The sequence below is a fragment of the Sinocyclocheilus rhinocerous genome, unplaced genomic scaffold, assembly GCF_001515625.1.
Source record: "Sinocyclocheilus rhinocerous isolate Xijiao unplaced genomic scaffold, SAMN03320098_v1.1 scaffold115, whole genome shotgun sequence".
NCBI lineage: Eukaryota > Metazoa > Chordata > Actinopteri > Cypriniformes > Cyprinidae > Sinocyclocheilus > Sinocyclocheilus rhinocerous.
The window spans coordinates 1,716,798-1,733,160 of NW_015650001.1; the positions used below are offsets into that span (position 1 = coordinate 1,716,798).

Below are 16,363 nucleotides of genomic sequence, written 5' to 3' on the forward strand. Positions count from 1 at the left end.
ATATCACATGAACAGAATGAAAGAGATGAGCTTTGGAAATCTGCAGCATTATGTGAAATGCAGTTTGTTTAAACATTTACAGTGGGGTCCAACAGTATGAGACCGTTGGCCTTGTCTTTTCTTTTATCTTAAATATTTCAACATACTAAAACTTAAATGAAACTTGAAAAATTACAAAGAAAACAGAAAACTCCAGATGTTTCTCAAAAACCTTTGGACTCCACTGTATATGCGGTCACGTCATATTTGTCGTTTTTTTAAAACATTTTGGACACAAAATGTCTTTTTCAGTGAAGGATGAAGCTAATGTATTTTAAAATGTACAATCAACAAACGATTCCCTTCAGAATGATTGTTTGCGTTTCGATGCTCTTGCACGCACATAAAAACCCACAGTACACCTGCACACCTGGCAAAATGAAATCCAAAAGCAGCTCTTGATGTCCAACAAGGTGCAGCGGGAAAAAAAGAAAAAGTAATTACAGACCAATAATACTGCAGGAGTCCCTCCCAGGCGTGTTGTCATTGGAATGAGAGTCTTGTATCAAACAAATGAGGAGAAACATTTACAGTGGGGTCCAACAGTATGAGACCGTTGGCCTTGTCTTTTCTTTTATCTTAAATATTTCAACATACTAAAACTTAAATGAAACTTGAAAAATTACAAAGAAAACAGAAAACTCCAGATGGTCTCAAAAACCTTTGGACTCCACTGTATATGCGGTCACGTCATATTTGTCGTTTTTTAAAAACATTTTGGACACAAAATGTCTTTTTCAGTGAAGGATGAAGCTAATGTATTTTAAAATGTACAATCAACAAACGATTCCCTTCAGAATGATTGTTTGCGTTTCGATGCTCTTGCACGCACATAAAAACCCACAGTACACCTGCACACCTGGCAAAATGAAATCCAAAAGCAGCTCTTGATGTCCAACAAGGTGCAGCGGGAAAAAAAGAAAAAGTAATTACAGACCAATAATACTGCAGGAGTCCCTCCCAGGCGTGTTGTCATTGGAATGAGAGTCTTGTATCAAACAAATGAGGAGAATCCCGTGGCTGGGACCTGGGCGGAGGTGCCCAGGCTGCTAGGGGGCCTGTACAGGGTGTGCTGGCTGTGGTTGTCAGAGGTCAGCAGTGACGGGGTGGGAGTCCGGCTGCCCTTGGGCCTGAACAGGGTGCCCTGGCCCTGGGGCTGCGGGGATGGATTGCTGTGGGGTAGCAGAGGTGGTAACGGTGGCAGTGGGGGCGGGGGGGGTCGGGACTCTTGTTCCGGGCAGCAGAGGTGGTAACGGTGGCAGCGGGGGCGGGTGGGGTCGGGACTCTTGTTCCGCCACCGTGTCGGGCTGGGCGTAGCCGTACGCTGGAGGCCGAGAGACACCCTTCTGCTGCCGGCGCCAGGAATTATAGTAGGTGGGGTCACTGATGTAGTGGTTGACGAAGGAGTGGGTCTTCTGCCGGCTTGGATCCAATTCGTATTCGCTATCGCTGCACTGTAATTAAAAAATGAAGAAAGTATCTGTTACACCTTCACTTTCTGCAGTAGCTTGTATTTCTCCAGCCTATTTTGGAAATGTGCATTGTAGCACTTTTCCACTTGGATAAAAACCTCTGCTAAAATAATTTTTTTTTCATTATTTTATTCAGCAAGGAAGCATTAAACTGATCAAAAGTGACAGTAAAGACTTTTATATTCTGAAAAATTTTTTTTTTAAACTTTCTATTCACAAAAAAGTTTCCACAAAAATTTTAAGTAGCAATTTTTCATCATTGATAACAAGAAGAAATGTTTCTTGAGCAGCGAAACAACATGTTAGAATGATTTCTGAAGGATCATGTGACACTGAAGACTGGAGTAATGATGCTGAAAATACAGCTTTTAATAGCACAGAAATAAATTACATTTTAAAAAATATATTCACAAAGAAAACTTTTTTTTATTTGCAATATATTTTCAATACTTTCAGGTTTTACTGTATTTTTTTATCAAATAAATATAGCCTTGGTGAGAATAAGAGATTTCTTTTGAAAAAAAAATTCAAAAATCTTACCAACATTTGAATGGTATTACAAAGAAAAACTACTATAATCATGAAAAAAAAAAATCTCTAAAAAGCTATATGAAGATGGACAAAATGACTAGGGCTGTCAAAATGGCTGAAAAACTAAATTCGAATTGTGTACTTAAGTTGCTTAAACAATTAGAAACAAAACAGAATCATGCTTGTATGTATAGTTTAATACAAAGGACCCGAAAACCAATCACAAAGAGTACTTTCTTCATTTAAAAATTTGAGATGCAGTAGGATGGGGGAAAACTGCCATAAAGTCTTGAGACATGTTTTTAAAAAGTTGAACTTACATTCATTTTACATGGCTTTCTAAACATGCGGCTCTCTTGTGCGTCTCGCACAACGGTGATAGACGTCCCTCTAGAAAATGTGATGAATATGCGTTCTGTGTGAACGGTTTGGTTTCGGTTTTGACGTAAACAACATCATCTCCGCATTGATGTTCTTTTTTCCCGCAATATTTTGAATGAACAACGTAGCAGCGCCGCATCTAGTGGGTTCAACTGTTAAAATGCAATGACACTTACATCGTCATCGCATCTCGTGCAACGTTTTTGCATTCGAATGTGGATTTTTATTTTACATTCGACGAATTATTCGAAATTCGATTTTTTTTTTGACAGCCCTAAAAATGACATATTATTTCATATTCCTTTTAGATAGAATAATTTACCTCAAAACCGTTACTTACCCTCATTAAAAAGTTGTATGCTGTATATGTATGTATAAGTATATAGTTTTATATTTTATATTATATTTATATATTTTTTATAGACTTTTTGAGATTGTTTTTCATTCTTTTTGGAGCTTGATGCTCACTATGGACTGTTGTTATTTATGGAAAAGAGCTGCATGAAGACTTTTCAAACATTCTCCTCATAAGATCCACAAAAAATAAGAGCATACAGGTTTGGAATGACATTAGGTGAGAAAAGAATCATTAAATATCATTTACGGAAGAACTACTGTTTTAATTAGAAGGATATGAGCGAGGGTTCAGACTATACTCTACAGATTCCTATAAGCTTCTAGACTACTAACACAAACTACAGCCTCACCCGAAACTCAGAGGAGCAATTATCTTGAAATGAAAACATAAGTGTCTCCTGAAAGGGCAAAAATGTTATTTACAGAGCCTCATAGATGACAAAACAAAAATCAGGATGTTTAATGATGACAAATGATTCTGAAAAACCCTCTGCATGGATTGTATTTGTACACCAGCTGTCTTGTGTCAGAGAAGGTCTAAATTAAGAGTCATATCGCTTGTTTACTGTGACATTATGCTAAAGTGTGGCATGGTGGGAGGGTTTCTTTGACGGAGTAATGTTATGACAGTATCGGTACCTGACAAACAGGCAAAAATCTCCCAGTGGGATTGTGGGAGGAGAGACAAATGCTCAAACAAGAGGAGTGCCCCCTACTTTCTCACAGCTTGGGCCAAAAGATTCACAAATTCCCATGACACTTTAAGCTCTAGTTTCATAGTTATGGAGACAGATACTGCAAACATGAAGAAAATTCACGAGAGAGATTCTAGTATCCTACATCATACTTCCTGTTGCATAAAAAGTTACACTATTTGTTATGACAGGGACATTTCAGTCATGAGAATTCATTTAAACAATTTCCTGGAGCAATGCATAGAAATGAGACCACTGGCCTGGAATGAGATGAACTGCATTGGTTTGCAAAAGAAAGGTCATTCTTATCATCATTCATTTCATGTATTTGCAGAAATAGTTCAATGTAAAAGAAATGGCATTTTGGAGGCCCATAGGAACATTTTCTGATTTCCATAGCATTTCAAGAGACTTAATGGAGTTCTCAGCTTCTATGTTTCAACTTTGTCTCAAATATTTTTTTTTAATTCCTTTAAAATTTAGACAACTGAGACAACTGTTTACAGTAACAGGAATGGTCTCAGGGGGAGTCAGGTAAGATTACTAGTGTCTTTTTCTCAGGAGAAGCATGAGAGGCAGAAGACTTAAGCAAACATCTCCATTTGCTCTCCATTTAATCTCATTACTGTCTAAGAGAAACAATTCAGATGTTAAAAGAGCTCTTTGGTGGGTTTTCTTTCCTGTGGGGAGTGGTCTTTAGTGTTTTGTATGTTAAACACTTCATTTAAAATGTTAAATAACATCCACAAGCCTACTGACAAAAGCAAACATGTGCAAACCCTGTGCATTTACGAGTGAAATGGGATATTCATTGAGACAGATGTAAGGCAGGATCTGATTGTATCCTTTAGCGATTGACTGAATTTGGAATAGTGGGAATTTTATACCAAAATTTAGTCAGGCGGTTGGGGGGAGGGGCTGATGAGTATGAGGGATTTCTGCTGTCAGCCAAAAGCAGAAAGCCGTTTCAGAGGCAGAAGAAGTTATTAGGTTTTCATTAAAGATTATTATTTGCAATAACATGCACTGATGAATCATGGCCAATACGTTCATAATAATAACAGTTTACAAAAGTAAACAGGGCCAATTTAGATTCCAGATAACATCAGAAAAACTATTTTAAGAAAATCATTGACCTTGTTGGGGTGAATCACCTGTGAGTCAGACACTTCTGAAGGCTTCTCGGTCAGGCTGCTGCTCTCGGCTGGGACCAAGTCATTGTATTTGATGCTGACATCTTCATCAGAATAGTGCAGGCTGCCTGGACTGGGTCGTGGTGGAGATCTAGAAGAAGAACACACAGAGAAAACTTTACTATTCACTCATAATCAACATATGCCGTTTTGTGATTAGTAACAATATAATCTCTGATGTTAAAGAGTTAGTTCACCCAAAATGGATTTTTTTACATCAAATTAGGGCTGTCAAGATATCAGATTTTCATGACGCGATTAGTGTGGCCAAAAAGATACTTACAATAACACACTTACCAAAATATCAATAAAATTAAAAATATATACATATGTGACCCTAGACCACAAAACCAGTCATAAGGGTAATTTTCATCTGAAAGCTGAATAAATAAGATTTCCATTGATGTATGGTTTATTAGGATAGGACAATATTTGGACGAGATACAACTATTTGAAAATCTGGAATCTGAAAAAAAAAAAAATATAAATATTGAGAAAATCGCCTTTAAAGTTGTCCAAATGAAGTCCTTAGTAATGCATATTACTAATGATAATACATTTTTGGTATATTTACGGTAGGAAATTTACAAAATATCTTCATGGAACATGAACTTTACTTAATATCCTAATGATTTTTGGCACAAAAGAAAAATCGATCATTTTGACCCATACAATGTATTTTTGGCTATTGCTACAAATATACCTGTGCTACTTATGACTGGTTTTGTGGTCCAGGGTCACATATGATACAGCCAAATTAGTTTTTTGCTGAATCATCCCTTTTCATCTCCTCCAACATGATTTTGTGTGGCAGTGGTAGCAACAAATTGAGTTGTCGCCTTCTTCTTCTTCGCTCGATTTTATGAGGGATGGCAACCAGCGTGAAAATCCATGGTGAAATACCACCACATATACTGCTGCTGGGTTATTTACAATATTATCATACGTGTAGTACTAACATGATATCAATACTTATTTTATATATATCATAGTTAATACCATCAATACCGGTTGCAACACTCCAAAGTCAAGTAATTTCGTCCTGTTCTTCACACAAAATAACTGCATGTTTTCAAAAGACTTGAAATTTAACACACAAATCAAATGGACCTCTTTCATTTTGCATGGTGCTTTTCTTTGATACAGACAGGATACAAAAAAAATCCGTTTAGTGTGGACTAGACTGTGTAGGGGTTTAAAAAACATCACAAGGAACTCATAAAGACCAAATGATGCAGCATCCTCATGGATCAATTCTCAAAGCTGATTTTGATTGGATGAATACACTCATTCTGCGCAGTCCAGGAGAAACTACAGGGCTACAGGGGGTTGGACTGTACTTCTTTGAACCAGTTCACTTGTTTGTTAAAAAGGAAGGCAGAAGGATCGCCGTATGGCAGGATGGGTTTTCTTGATTTGCCATAATGAGGTCTGATATGCTCAAAGTCAAGGTCACTGGAGACATTAGCTTTTGAACTGAGGCTGCTAAGCTGCCCTGCTTCAGTACTTTACTTCAGTTGGCTTATAAATCAAGCTGAAATAACACACACGGGGAAGAGGCTTTAAAGAACCATGCGGGGAGCTAATGAGTAAAGGCATATCTAATATGCAAGAGAGTTCATAAAAAACATGGCCAACGGACTCAAGGGCGAAACGCAGGATGCTTTGTTCAACCTCAAAATGAACAAGAGGACCATGCGCGAGCTGTATACTAATGGAAATCCTTGGTGGTGGAGGGGTTGTCCCAACAAAAATCATGCCCCTGGGAATAAAGCAAGAGAACCAGGGGGAGGGGAGGGTTATGACATTGTATCTGTTTAAAATTCAGAGGAGGCTGAGGTTTGAGGAAGGTTGAAGCAGAGAGGCGGAACCACGTCAAACAGCCCCCAACAGCCCTCAGCAGCCAAAGAGGAGCTTCAATTATTCACGAGCACTGAGGTCTTCCATTCTTCTTATCCAGCCTCATCTCTCGCCTCTATATCTTCCGTCCCATACCAAACCCTTTCCTTTCCTACCTCCATCAAAGATATCTCTTGTGGCTCCATCTTGATGGGAGCTCATTAGCAGGACTGCATCCAAAGTGGAAGTCCTTTACTGCCCAGGCTCTTTGATCTCTGTCCTGGGCCTCTGCATCTGGGCAGAGAACCAGCACAAACCCCCCAGCACATTCCAGTATAATGGGCCCAAAGCGGCTTCTCCAATTACCACCAGAGGAAGCTCGAAGCAGACCCATCCCTTCATCCAATCAAGTTAAGTTGCCTGTAAGTTCCTTCAGTTCATTAGAATAATGAGAATGCCATAGACTATTATTGCACTCTGTTCATGCAAATATGTCCAAATCCAAAAAAGTGTCTGTAGAAGTCCTGGAGCATGGTGTAAACTACAGTGGGGTTTGGGGGAGGTCTGACCTCACCAATTAAGACCTGAACTCCTTCAAAGGATGAGACACATGCATTAAACTGTTTTAATTTGACATATTACATTGGAAAATGAGAGTTTTCAAAGAATGGCTCACTAAGGTTAATGACAATATGCAAGATAGTCACCTGGTCACGCTTGTTCAATGTGGTAACCATAGCAAAAGTAGTCACTCAAGCCTTTTCCAGTGCAATAACTGGTTGGTCATTTAATTTTTGCAGCATCACACTGGGTAGATCCACCCACCAAGAAATGTCATTGGTCCAAAATCATGAAAACATGTTCGGATAAAATGTTATGATCCATATCAGACAATATACTGACAAAACCTACATATCAATCACTTTATTGTAGATATCACAAGAAAATAATAACTTCAAAGGCGTTTGACTAAATGTGCTAGCAGCAACAAAAGACATTTTGGGTTGGGTTCTTGAAGATCGTTCTCTTAGTCCTTGATCTACTGGGGACACGGTATGTCTATTATAAATATGGTCTGATCTAAGCTCAAGAGAATGTGAAGAAAGATGCTTTGTAGAAGCAGCTTACATAAATGGTCAATTTCCACAGAATGCACTTTGAATGTCAATAAGACACAAAGGAGGGGGGTCTGAGTGGTCCAACGTTCACAGTCTGGTGTGTTCTTTCAGCTGACAGATTGCAGTTGGAGATTTGAAAAGAGCGACTGTCATTAAAATCCATGCCAACTCAATCCATTTAAGGGATGGCTGAAGTAGAATTTAAATCAACAGCCGAGCCAAAGCTCTATGTGTGGACAAAATACATTCCTCTCTAGCTCTTTGTTTGCAGCCATTTGGGAATTAAACCCATTGTGCAAACACTGTCCCAAACAGCATACTGACAGTGTTTACCTCAAAGAAAATTCCAGAAAAAAACATTATATTAGCAGAGCCAACTATTCCACTAGATACTGATCGAGTCTGTTGTACGCTCTCTGTGAAGTGATACCACTGTATATGTTTCTAATGAGTGGAAATTGTGATTCATGTACACATACTAACCGAGTGTAGATTCCGTTCTTACGATAGAAGGAATTTTTGACCGAGAGTCGACGGTTGTTGAGCTCCAGGGCAGGGAAGCGTCCTTCATCCAGCCGTACCATCTCTCCATGGGAGAGGGGCAGAGATGTGCAATTCGAGTGGGCACCTACAGACAGAGATCAGAGGACAACCTATGAGGATATATCTATCCATCCATTCAACCAATTATATATTAATCCAAATGAATAGATGCTTATCTAAGTACACAAAAATGTACTTCACTTTGCTGTTGACATCAAAATATGTTGTGCATCTAATCTAACTTTGTGGTATTTTCATGCAAATTCATCTCTTACTAGGCCTACTAGCCCAGATCTTGAACCATTAATTTCTAGTTGTACGGCTCTGGGTTTGCCCTCGTTGTGTACATGACCATGTCAGCGAAGCAAGTCAAATCTCACTAGGTCATTCAGCACGCATCTTCTAAAGTCAAAAGACCTCTGATCTCAAAGAGTCGAACTGAAGTGTGATTCCAGAGAGGTGAGGAGAGCAGTGATCTCGACGCCTAAATGGACAGTGTGATCTCCCACCTTGCAGAACTTCTGGCCTCACTGGAGTTCAGTAAAACAAACCGGCACCAATAGATCAGGACCGAACAGGGTCAGGCGGGTGGGGTGTATCTTGAGAGAAGCCCTTTGTGTCCTACACAAACACTTGCCTTGTGCTACTTGCACATCCAAAACCGTTTACTGACCCTGGCCCTGGCACAGCACTAAACGCTGACCAAGCTCAGAAGCAGCCATGTGAGAATCCCTCCCACACACACACACACACACACACACACACACACACACACACACACACACACAGATCAGCCTGCAACCTGACCTCCCCAGACCTCTAAGTAGAAAGTTGCAACATGCATGGAGCCCACAGTCCATATTGGACACAACAACTAGAAAGTAGGGCTGGGTGATATGGCCAAAAAAATGATCAGGATAAATTTGGTCTTTTAAGTCGATACTGATAATTATCAAGATAAGTTTAAAATTTTTATTTATTTCAAGTTTAATGGCGGATTTTTGCTCCTCAGTAAAAGCTGTAGAAACCAGACCATTAAGTGTGGTTTTAAACTACTATTTATGGTCAGAACATGACGACACACTGAATTCTTCACACTTTTAGTTATTTTTCCTAAACAAAATAAATATCTTAATATAAAAATTAATTTCTTAGTTGCTAAAGTACACAAAAATACTGTAATTATATTCCATTACTCCTTTAATACATTTAATACATGTCTGCATTAATAATATGATAAAATTCGATATGAATATCCCACATTTTTGCCACAATACCACCGTGCAGTTGTTACTACAATAAATCCATGGTCAATGATGGTGATTTGTAGTTCGAAAAGCTTACAATAGATACAAAATATAGTATTGTTGCACACAGTGTTATTGTCAGCACCCGTTTCATCTGGCTTTAAACTAGTTTAAATCACCGAGTTATATTTGTGTTCTTGGCTGAATTCAGGCACTTCACACTGGATCTCACAGCGCTGTTTAGTACTCTTGTACCGAGACTCGCGCTCGTTTTGAACTTTGAGCCGAGTGGATAACCGGTCCATGTGGCGTGGCTTAAATGAGTAGCACTGTTTCGTTCTGCTTTTGGCACATAAACATTATATCGAACATTTATCGAACTCTTGTTATCGTTTTATCGAGGAAAATTCTAAGCACGATTATCGTTATCGTTTTATCGCCCATCCCCAATAAAAAAGCACTTTCTCGATCTGGCAAGCTCTATTTGATTGGTTGGCTCTATGCAACTTTTTGCAATAAATGTATTTTTAACCAATCCAACTGGAAGCAAAAGGTTGAGTCAAAGGCTGGCTTTTATTAAAGGCTGTGACACACCAAGCCAATGGTCGGTCGTCAGCCAATGTTGGTCCATCGTTTAGAGCCTGTCAACTCAGTTTTTGCAGTGTGTTCCACACCATTGGCACTAGGTGTCAGTGACATAGATCAATCTGATTGGCTGTTCAATTTAGCAAACCAGTGTGCGAGAAGAAAAATAAAAGTAATGAAAGCAAGCAAATGACAAAGTCAAGAGGTCTCAAACAGAGGGCTACATTTTCATAATGACATGGCCATCTAGAAATTGAAGTTTGCATGTATGCAGTCCTAGTTTTTGGTTTACCTCTCTGAATGATTAATACACACTACTGCCACCTGCTGGTATGGAGAGTTATTGACACAGGTGCTGCATGTATGCGTTGGTTGGCCGTAGTCTTTATCCTGTGATCAAACTCAACTTTCTGGCCCAGATGCACACAATGTGACGCGACAACACAGTCTGCTTTCATCACCGCTAGTTCTTTTATGTTGGTTTGGTGTGTTGTGGCCTTAAGGGTTTGTGGTCCATTTAAATGGCAAAAACCATAGAGTTTTGTGTGAAACTACTAAAGAATAGTGAGAAAAGACTTGATTATCTCCTTTCTTAAACTGAGACAAGACATGAAATGATAAGTGATGTAATTTTGCGTAAGGCAGCAGACTGCCTCCCTGTGAGACAGCAAAATGAGTCAGCAATCATGTTGATAGTAATGACCACAACCAATTGACGCAAACAGACGCTACTATTGATTCTTTGAGCCTCTCTCGAGTGGAAAATCACTTTTTCCCAGAGCACCATGGCAATACCCATCAGTGATGGGAAAAATGGAGCTAAATTTGAGTCCATTTCAATTTAGTCACGTGAGTCAGCAGAGAATGACAGGGCAATCAGGGTAATTGAGAGATATTATGGATCTGTTTTCAGTGTTTTTGGCTTATCAACCCACCTGAGTCTGTTTTCTTGGTGTATTTTCTGCTCTGCCCCCGTATGATGAGGATGAAGATGAGCAGAAGGATGAAAATGAGGCCCACGAGAGCAATAACCACCAGAAACCACCATTCCTCATAAAAGGGGGAGACCTTTTGGGCTGGTAAAAGGGAAAAGAAGCAGAAAAATGGGTTTGCACAACATAACACAAGACCATTTAGGATGTTTCTGCCGTGCAAGTTTACTGACCTGATATTGAAGGAGAAGGAGCACTTGGAGAACCGTAGCCATAGTCATTCACCGCAATTACACGGAAATCATAGGTGACCCCTTCTCTGAGGGTATCCAGGTTAAGAGTGTAGGATGTCACCTCTTTAGGGATGTCTTTGATTAGAATATCCCACAGTCCTTCATCTGTTGATGGTTAGAATGCCATTATTCCTTTTGTAACGACCTTAAATGTTGCGTTTCTGAACAACTTCTGCTGTTTTCTTTTTCACTTACCAGATGGTCTTGCTTCGATAACATAGCGTGTGACGGGAGCACGGCCAGGGTCACCGCTGGACCAGTGGAGAGTCAGGGCCGAGCCATAACGAGAGATAAACGGCTCCCCCGGAGGCCCTGGAGCACCTGTGTCACAAATAATGGAAATAAGATGCTAGTGGTGCAGAAATGATACACTTCAGCTTTAGATTTATTACAAAATAGCAAATATGGAGCAAAATGCAGGGCAACAAGACCTTCTCCAGGGCCAGTGGTGATGTTGGCTTCGATCTCTGGGCCATAGGTAAGGGTTTTAGCACGGATGCGGAAGTTGTAGGTCACGCCATCGGCCAGATCCTTGATTTTCATCCACAAGGGGGCGCTGCCCTTCACATCCACAGTGACAACCTTACTGACACCTGAATTGTGAGGAGAGGAGTCTGTAGAGGAAACACTCAAACTCTAGATACCATGCTAGAGTAAAACACTAATAATGACACATACAAACACTCATTATTACACTGCACTGTATTGATATTATTGAGTTATATTAACACACACTCCTGTTCAAAAGTTTGAGGTCAGTAAGTTTTTTCAAAAGCAGTTTATACTTTTCTTCATCAAGGATGCATTAAATTGATCAGGAATAAATTACATTTTAAAATATATTACAATAGAAATCAATTATTTCAAACTGTAATAATATTTCACAACATTACAGTTGTATTATTTTTTATTATTATTATTACTATTATTATTATTATTTTATATATTCAAATGAACTGCAAATGTGGTATTCAAAACCCTGTTGCACATAAAAGGCTTCTTTCAAAAAGATGAAAAAAATTTGTACTGACCCCAAAACTTTAAAAGAAAGTGTATTTTAATAGAACGGCATTAAAATTCTGGTTATATTTTTGTATTATCTGAAATTAAGGTTTTAATTAAGGATCTTCCATTGGCTTACACTGATAGAAAGTTCTGTATTCAACATGTCTGATAGTCATAACAATGTTAATATTTGCATTTTGAATTACTATTGGTCTTCTTTCTTACAGCTGTTTGCATACTGACTTGTAATTGGTCTATCTATGCCAATTTATGCACTAGTATGCCAATTCCCTGTATGCATAGAATATCTAATTGATCTACATTGATCTAAAATGTCCAGTATGCAACAAAGCATACTAGGTAGGGTTCTGTATCCCACAATGCAATGCACGTGACTTGACCTTCCGTTTTTAGTGTGCTGAATGTGCCAGACGTAATTTGAGCAATTTGGTTTTCGGCCCATTATCAGATTTGAAATACATACAACACGATAAGATCGTATGTCAACAGTATAGCATACAGTTTAAAGCATTGTTGTATGTGTTCTCGTTCACATTATATATATTTCTGACCATGGCCTATAACAATGCATTTTATCCTATCCTTTAATTTGTGCAAAAGCAAAGGCAAAAACTAAAACCTAAGCTGAAATTACATTTACAATCTATTATTTTGTTGCTTTACACGCACAGGTATTGCTTTTAGGGTTTTACAGGCAAATTCCCATACGTGTGAACATTGCACGAGGTCATGCTCTAGGGGTTAAACTAATGGCGCTTTTCCACTGCGTGGTACGACTCGGCTCGGTACGGCTCAGTACGGCACGGCACAGAAAGCTGGGCCTTTGCCTTTGAGGCGTATCCTCCAGATTCTGAGATACGGCCATTGGTAAACAGCAGCCTAGCACATCTGTTTCCCCCCAAAGCCTTGACCACTCTGGAGCCATTATGGGACCACAGTAATTCCTCCTCTGATCCCAATTACAGTGGAATTTGGCCAATGCACCACACTTGGCAATTTTTTAACCATGCCTTGCTCAATAACAGGGCAAAGGGAGGGAACGCCACAGAGGAATGCCATTCATTAAATGCCAAAAGAAGCCTCATCTTGAACACATTTGGAGAGCAAATTTCAGACATTTGTAAGTTTAAAAAAGCATGACGGGCCTAAAAGGGTGTAAATCAGCTGCTGACTAAAAGTTATCTCAATAATTTGCTCAGCCAAAGCTTTTAGTGTGGTGTAGTTTCTCACCATCCACAGGCGTGCAGGGCTCATAGACCACACGGTACCCTTCCACGATGCCGTTGGGCTGCTTGGGCTCACCCCAGGACATGTTGACCGAGGTGGTGGTGAGTTCACTAAAGTGGATAAAACTAGGAGCGCTTGGAGCTGTGGAGTAAAAGAAGATCTCATTAAACCCTGAACACGATTTCACGAAAGTGCATTTTGATTGACTGATTTCAATAGAGCTAGCCAGGGCTCAAAATGAACAGTTGCCAAATGGGAGTAAAAATTGACCTTGGTGAGTAAATAAAACAGTTACTCGCAGTTGGCCGGTAACTTTATTAGGAACTGCAACATAATACATGGTATAAATCAAATTGTAAGATCAATAATATGAATCGTGCTGAAGTAAGTGATGTGAGTCTACAAAAATCTAAATCTGTTGTGTGTCCTTTGACAGGTTTTACTACAGAAAAAAAGCTTACAATCACATTTATCTCAGGCAATAAAGGTATCAATATTTTATCTAGAGTGTCTCAGGGTTTTTTTTCCTTCACAAACACATTTTGCATTAACATAGAAATATTAAAATATGTGGAAGGAAACAATAATAGGTATACACATTTTTTTTTTAAACAGTTGCAGTTTCACACAGAAATTGAGATTAGCCTATATATGATGTATGGTCCAGAGCAGCGTGTCATAAATATTTAAAGAAAAAAAGTATTTTCTTTATCATACACACTACTGTTTAAAAGTTTGGGAGCAAGATTTTGCAATGTTTTAAACCAGTCTCTTCTGCTTAGCAAAGCTGCATTTATTTGATCAAACTACAGTAAAAACAGAAATATTGTTAAATATTATTACAGTTTAAAACAATAGTTTTCCATTTAAGTGTATGCTAAATGTAATTTATTCCTGTGATGCAGAGCTGAATTTTCAGCATCATTACTCCAGTCTTCAGAGTCACATGATCCTTCAGAAATTATATCTAATATGCAGATCTGCTGCTCAAGGAACATTTCTCATTATCATCAATGTTGAAAACATTGCAGCTTGTGATTTCTGTAAAAACAATCATACACTTTTCACTATTACTGTCATTTTTGATCAATTTAATGCATCAGTTCTAAATATAAGTATTGATTTCCTTAAAAAAAAAAGACATTCAACTTTTGAACAGTGTTGTAAAATGCTATATTATCTAGATACTGTTCTGTTAAGAATGTTTTTCCTACATTATTTATATTTTTTTAGCAATTCAGCCACTATTGGCAGGTGGATACAGCTAGACGCAGAATAAAATAAAATAAATAAAAAATAACTTCTCAGCACATGTATATTTAAGCACTCTTCTTCTGTTAGAGGTCAGGTTAATGTTGCAGTAATGTAAGGAGTTTGTTTGCCCTCCGGAAGATTGGCACGGGGGCTCGTATTGGCTCATCTCCCAGTGTCTTAGTGTAAGCTGAGCCAAGATTCAGTCTCGCTTGTACTGTTCTCATTGTTCCTTCCTCACTATACTGTCACAGTCTTTAAGGGAGCGGAAAAGGCTGAATTAACTTTTCTCAATCACTTGGAACACAGTTCTCCTTATGCTGACCTGCCAAAAAGCACTTCCTCAATATGTGGCCCATTTTCTCCAACCCAGTTCCCAGCTCCCCATCCTAAACGAACTGTCACAAGCTTCCGTTCCTTCACACTACCCCCAATACTCAGAGACAACCCATCTCCTTCACAGTCTAACACAACAGCCCTCATGCAATCAGTATGATGTGATCCGTCCAATTGAAAATGAATACCCTTTTCAGCAGGGAGCTTTGGGAAAACAGTGGGATCAAAGATGTAGAAAATTCTCCCAAAGCATTTCAGACTAAGCGGGTTTAGCATGAAGGTCACTTCCGTGCTTGTTGATTGATGTATTTTGCATGGACTTGTGTCCAGCGGATCACCTGCTTGCTGAGTGCGCCCTCTGGTGGGCAGCGAGCGCGGGCCGTCGCCTGCCGCGTTGAAAGCAGCCACGCTGATCATGTAGTTGGTGTAGCCAGTCAAGTTCTTCAGCTTCACGCTCAGCTCCGGCAGAAAGAGAGTGCGGAGTCGCTCAGTCTCAATTACGAAGGGGATTAGGCCTATATCTGAATATTTTCACACACATACAGATACGATTGATTTCTTTCCCAAATTGCATTGACTGCTTTAAAATATGAGACACCAATGTTTCAGGAGTTCTGGTGGGCAGCGAGCGCGGGCCGTCGCCTGCCGCGTTGAAAGCAGCCACGCTGATCATGTAGTTGGTGTAGCCAGTCAAGTTCTTCAGCTTCACGCTCAGCTCCGGCAGAAAGAGAGTGCGGAGTCGCTCAGTCTCATTCTGCAGCTGAAACTCCCAATAATAAATCTAGAAAGACACAAATCACACAAATTAATAATTTCAAAAGATGTAAATCTGATGGGCTATCAAGTTTAATATTTTAGAGCAGCAGTCCTCAAACTTTTCAAACCAAGCCTGACCGTGTCTGATTAAATCAGTCTATCAGACTAAGTACCACTTAGTCACCTAGTCATTATTCAATTTTAATAGAATAGAATAGAAGAATGAGGCTTTCTTGGCCTGTTCACACCGAGAACAATAACTTTGTTATGATGTCTGTCGCTTTGACTCATGCAATCAGTACCTGTATGACTGAATTCAGAAGACAGAAAGACTAACAAAACACATTATTAGTATCAGTGTAATTTACATAAAACGTTAATTTAGATCCTTTACATAGAATATGATATTGATCCACGTCCATGGCAGTGGATCAGTATCATTATGGCAGTGCAGTGTTCAACTCCCCTGTTGAAAAAACCAGCATATGCTGGTTAGGTATGTTTTGACGCTGGGATGCTGGTTTAAGCTGGTCCTTTGCTGG

The 16,363-nt window shown here is 39.3% G+C and overlaps 1 protein-coding gene across 1 annotated transcript in view; it reads right to left on the reverse strand.

Moving 5' to 3' along the window:
- Positions 1-1,124: 1,124 nt before the first annotated feature.
- The window catches only part of LOC107711157 (protein sidekick-2-like), a 155,615-nt gene continuing 140,376 nt past the window's right edge, over positions 1,125-16,363 (reverse strand). The window contains exons 29-38 of the mRNA XM_016516095.1: positions 15,664-15,846; positions 15,404-15,557; positions 13,482-13,619; positions 11,657-11,839; positions 11,421-11,546; positions 11,166-11,330; positions 10,936-11,076; positions 8,109-8,253; positions 4,612-4,759; positions 1,125-1,493 (exon numbers count right to left, since the gene is read on the reverse strand). Coding sequence (XP_016371581.1) covers positions 1,125-1,493; positions 4,612-4,759; positions 8,109-8,253; positions 10,936-11,076; positions 11,166-11,330; positions 11,421-11,546; positions 11,657-11,839; positions 13,482-13,619; positions 15,404-15,557; positions 15,664-15,846 — 1,752 coding nt within the window. The remainder of the gene's footprint in view (positions 1,494-4,611; positions 4,760-8,108; positions 8,254-10,935; positions 11,077-11,165; positions 11,331-11,420; positions 11,547-11,656; positions 11,840-13,481; positions 13,620-15,403; positions 15,558-15,663; positions 15,847-16,363) is intronic.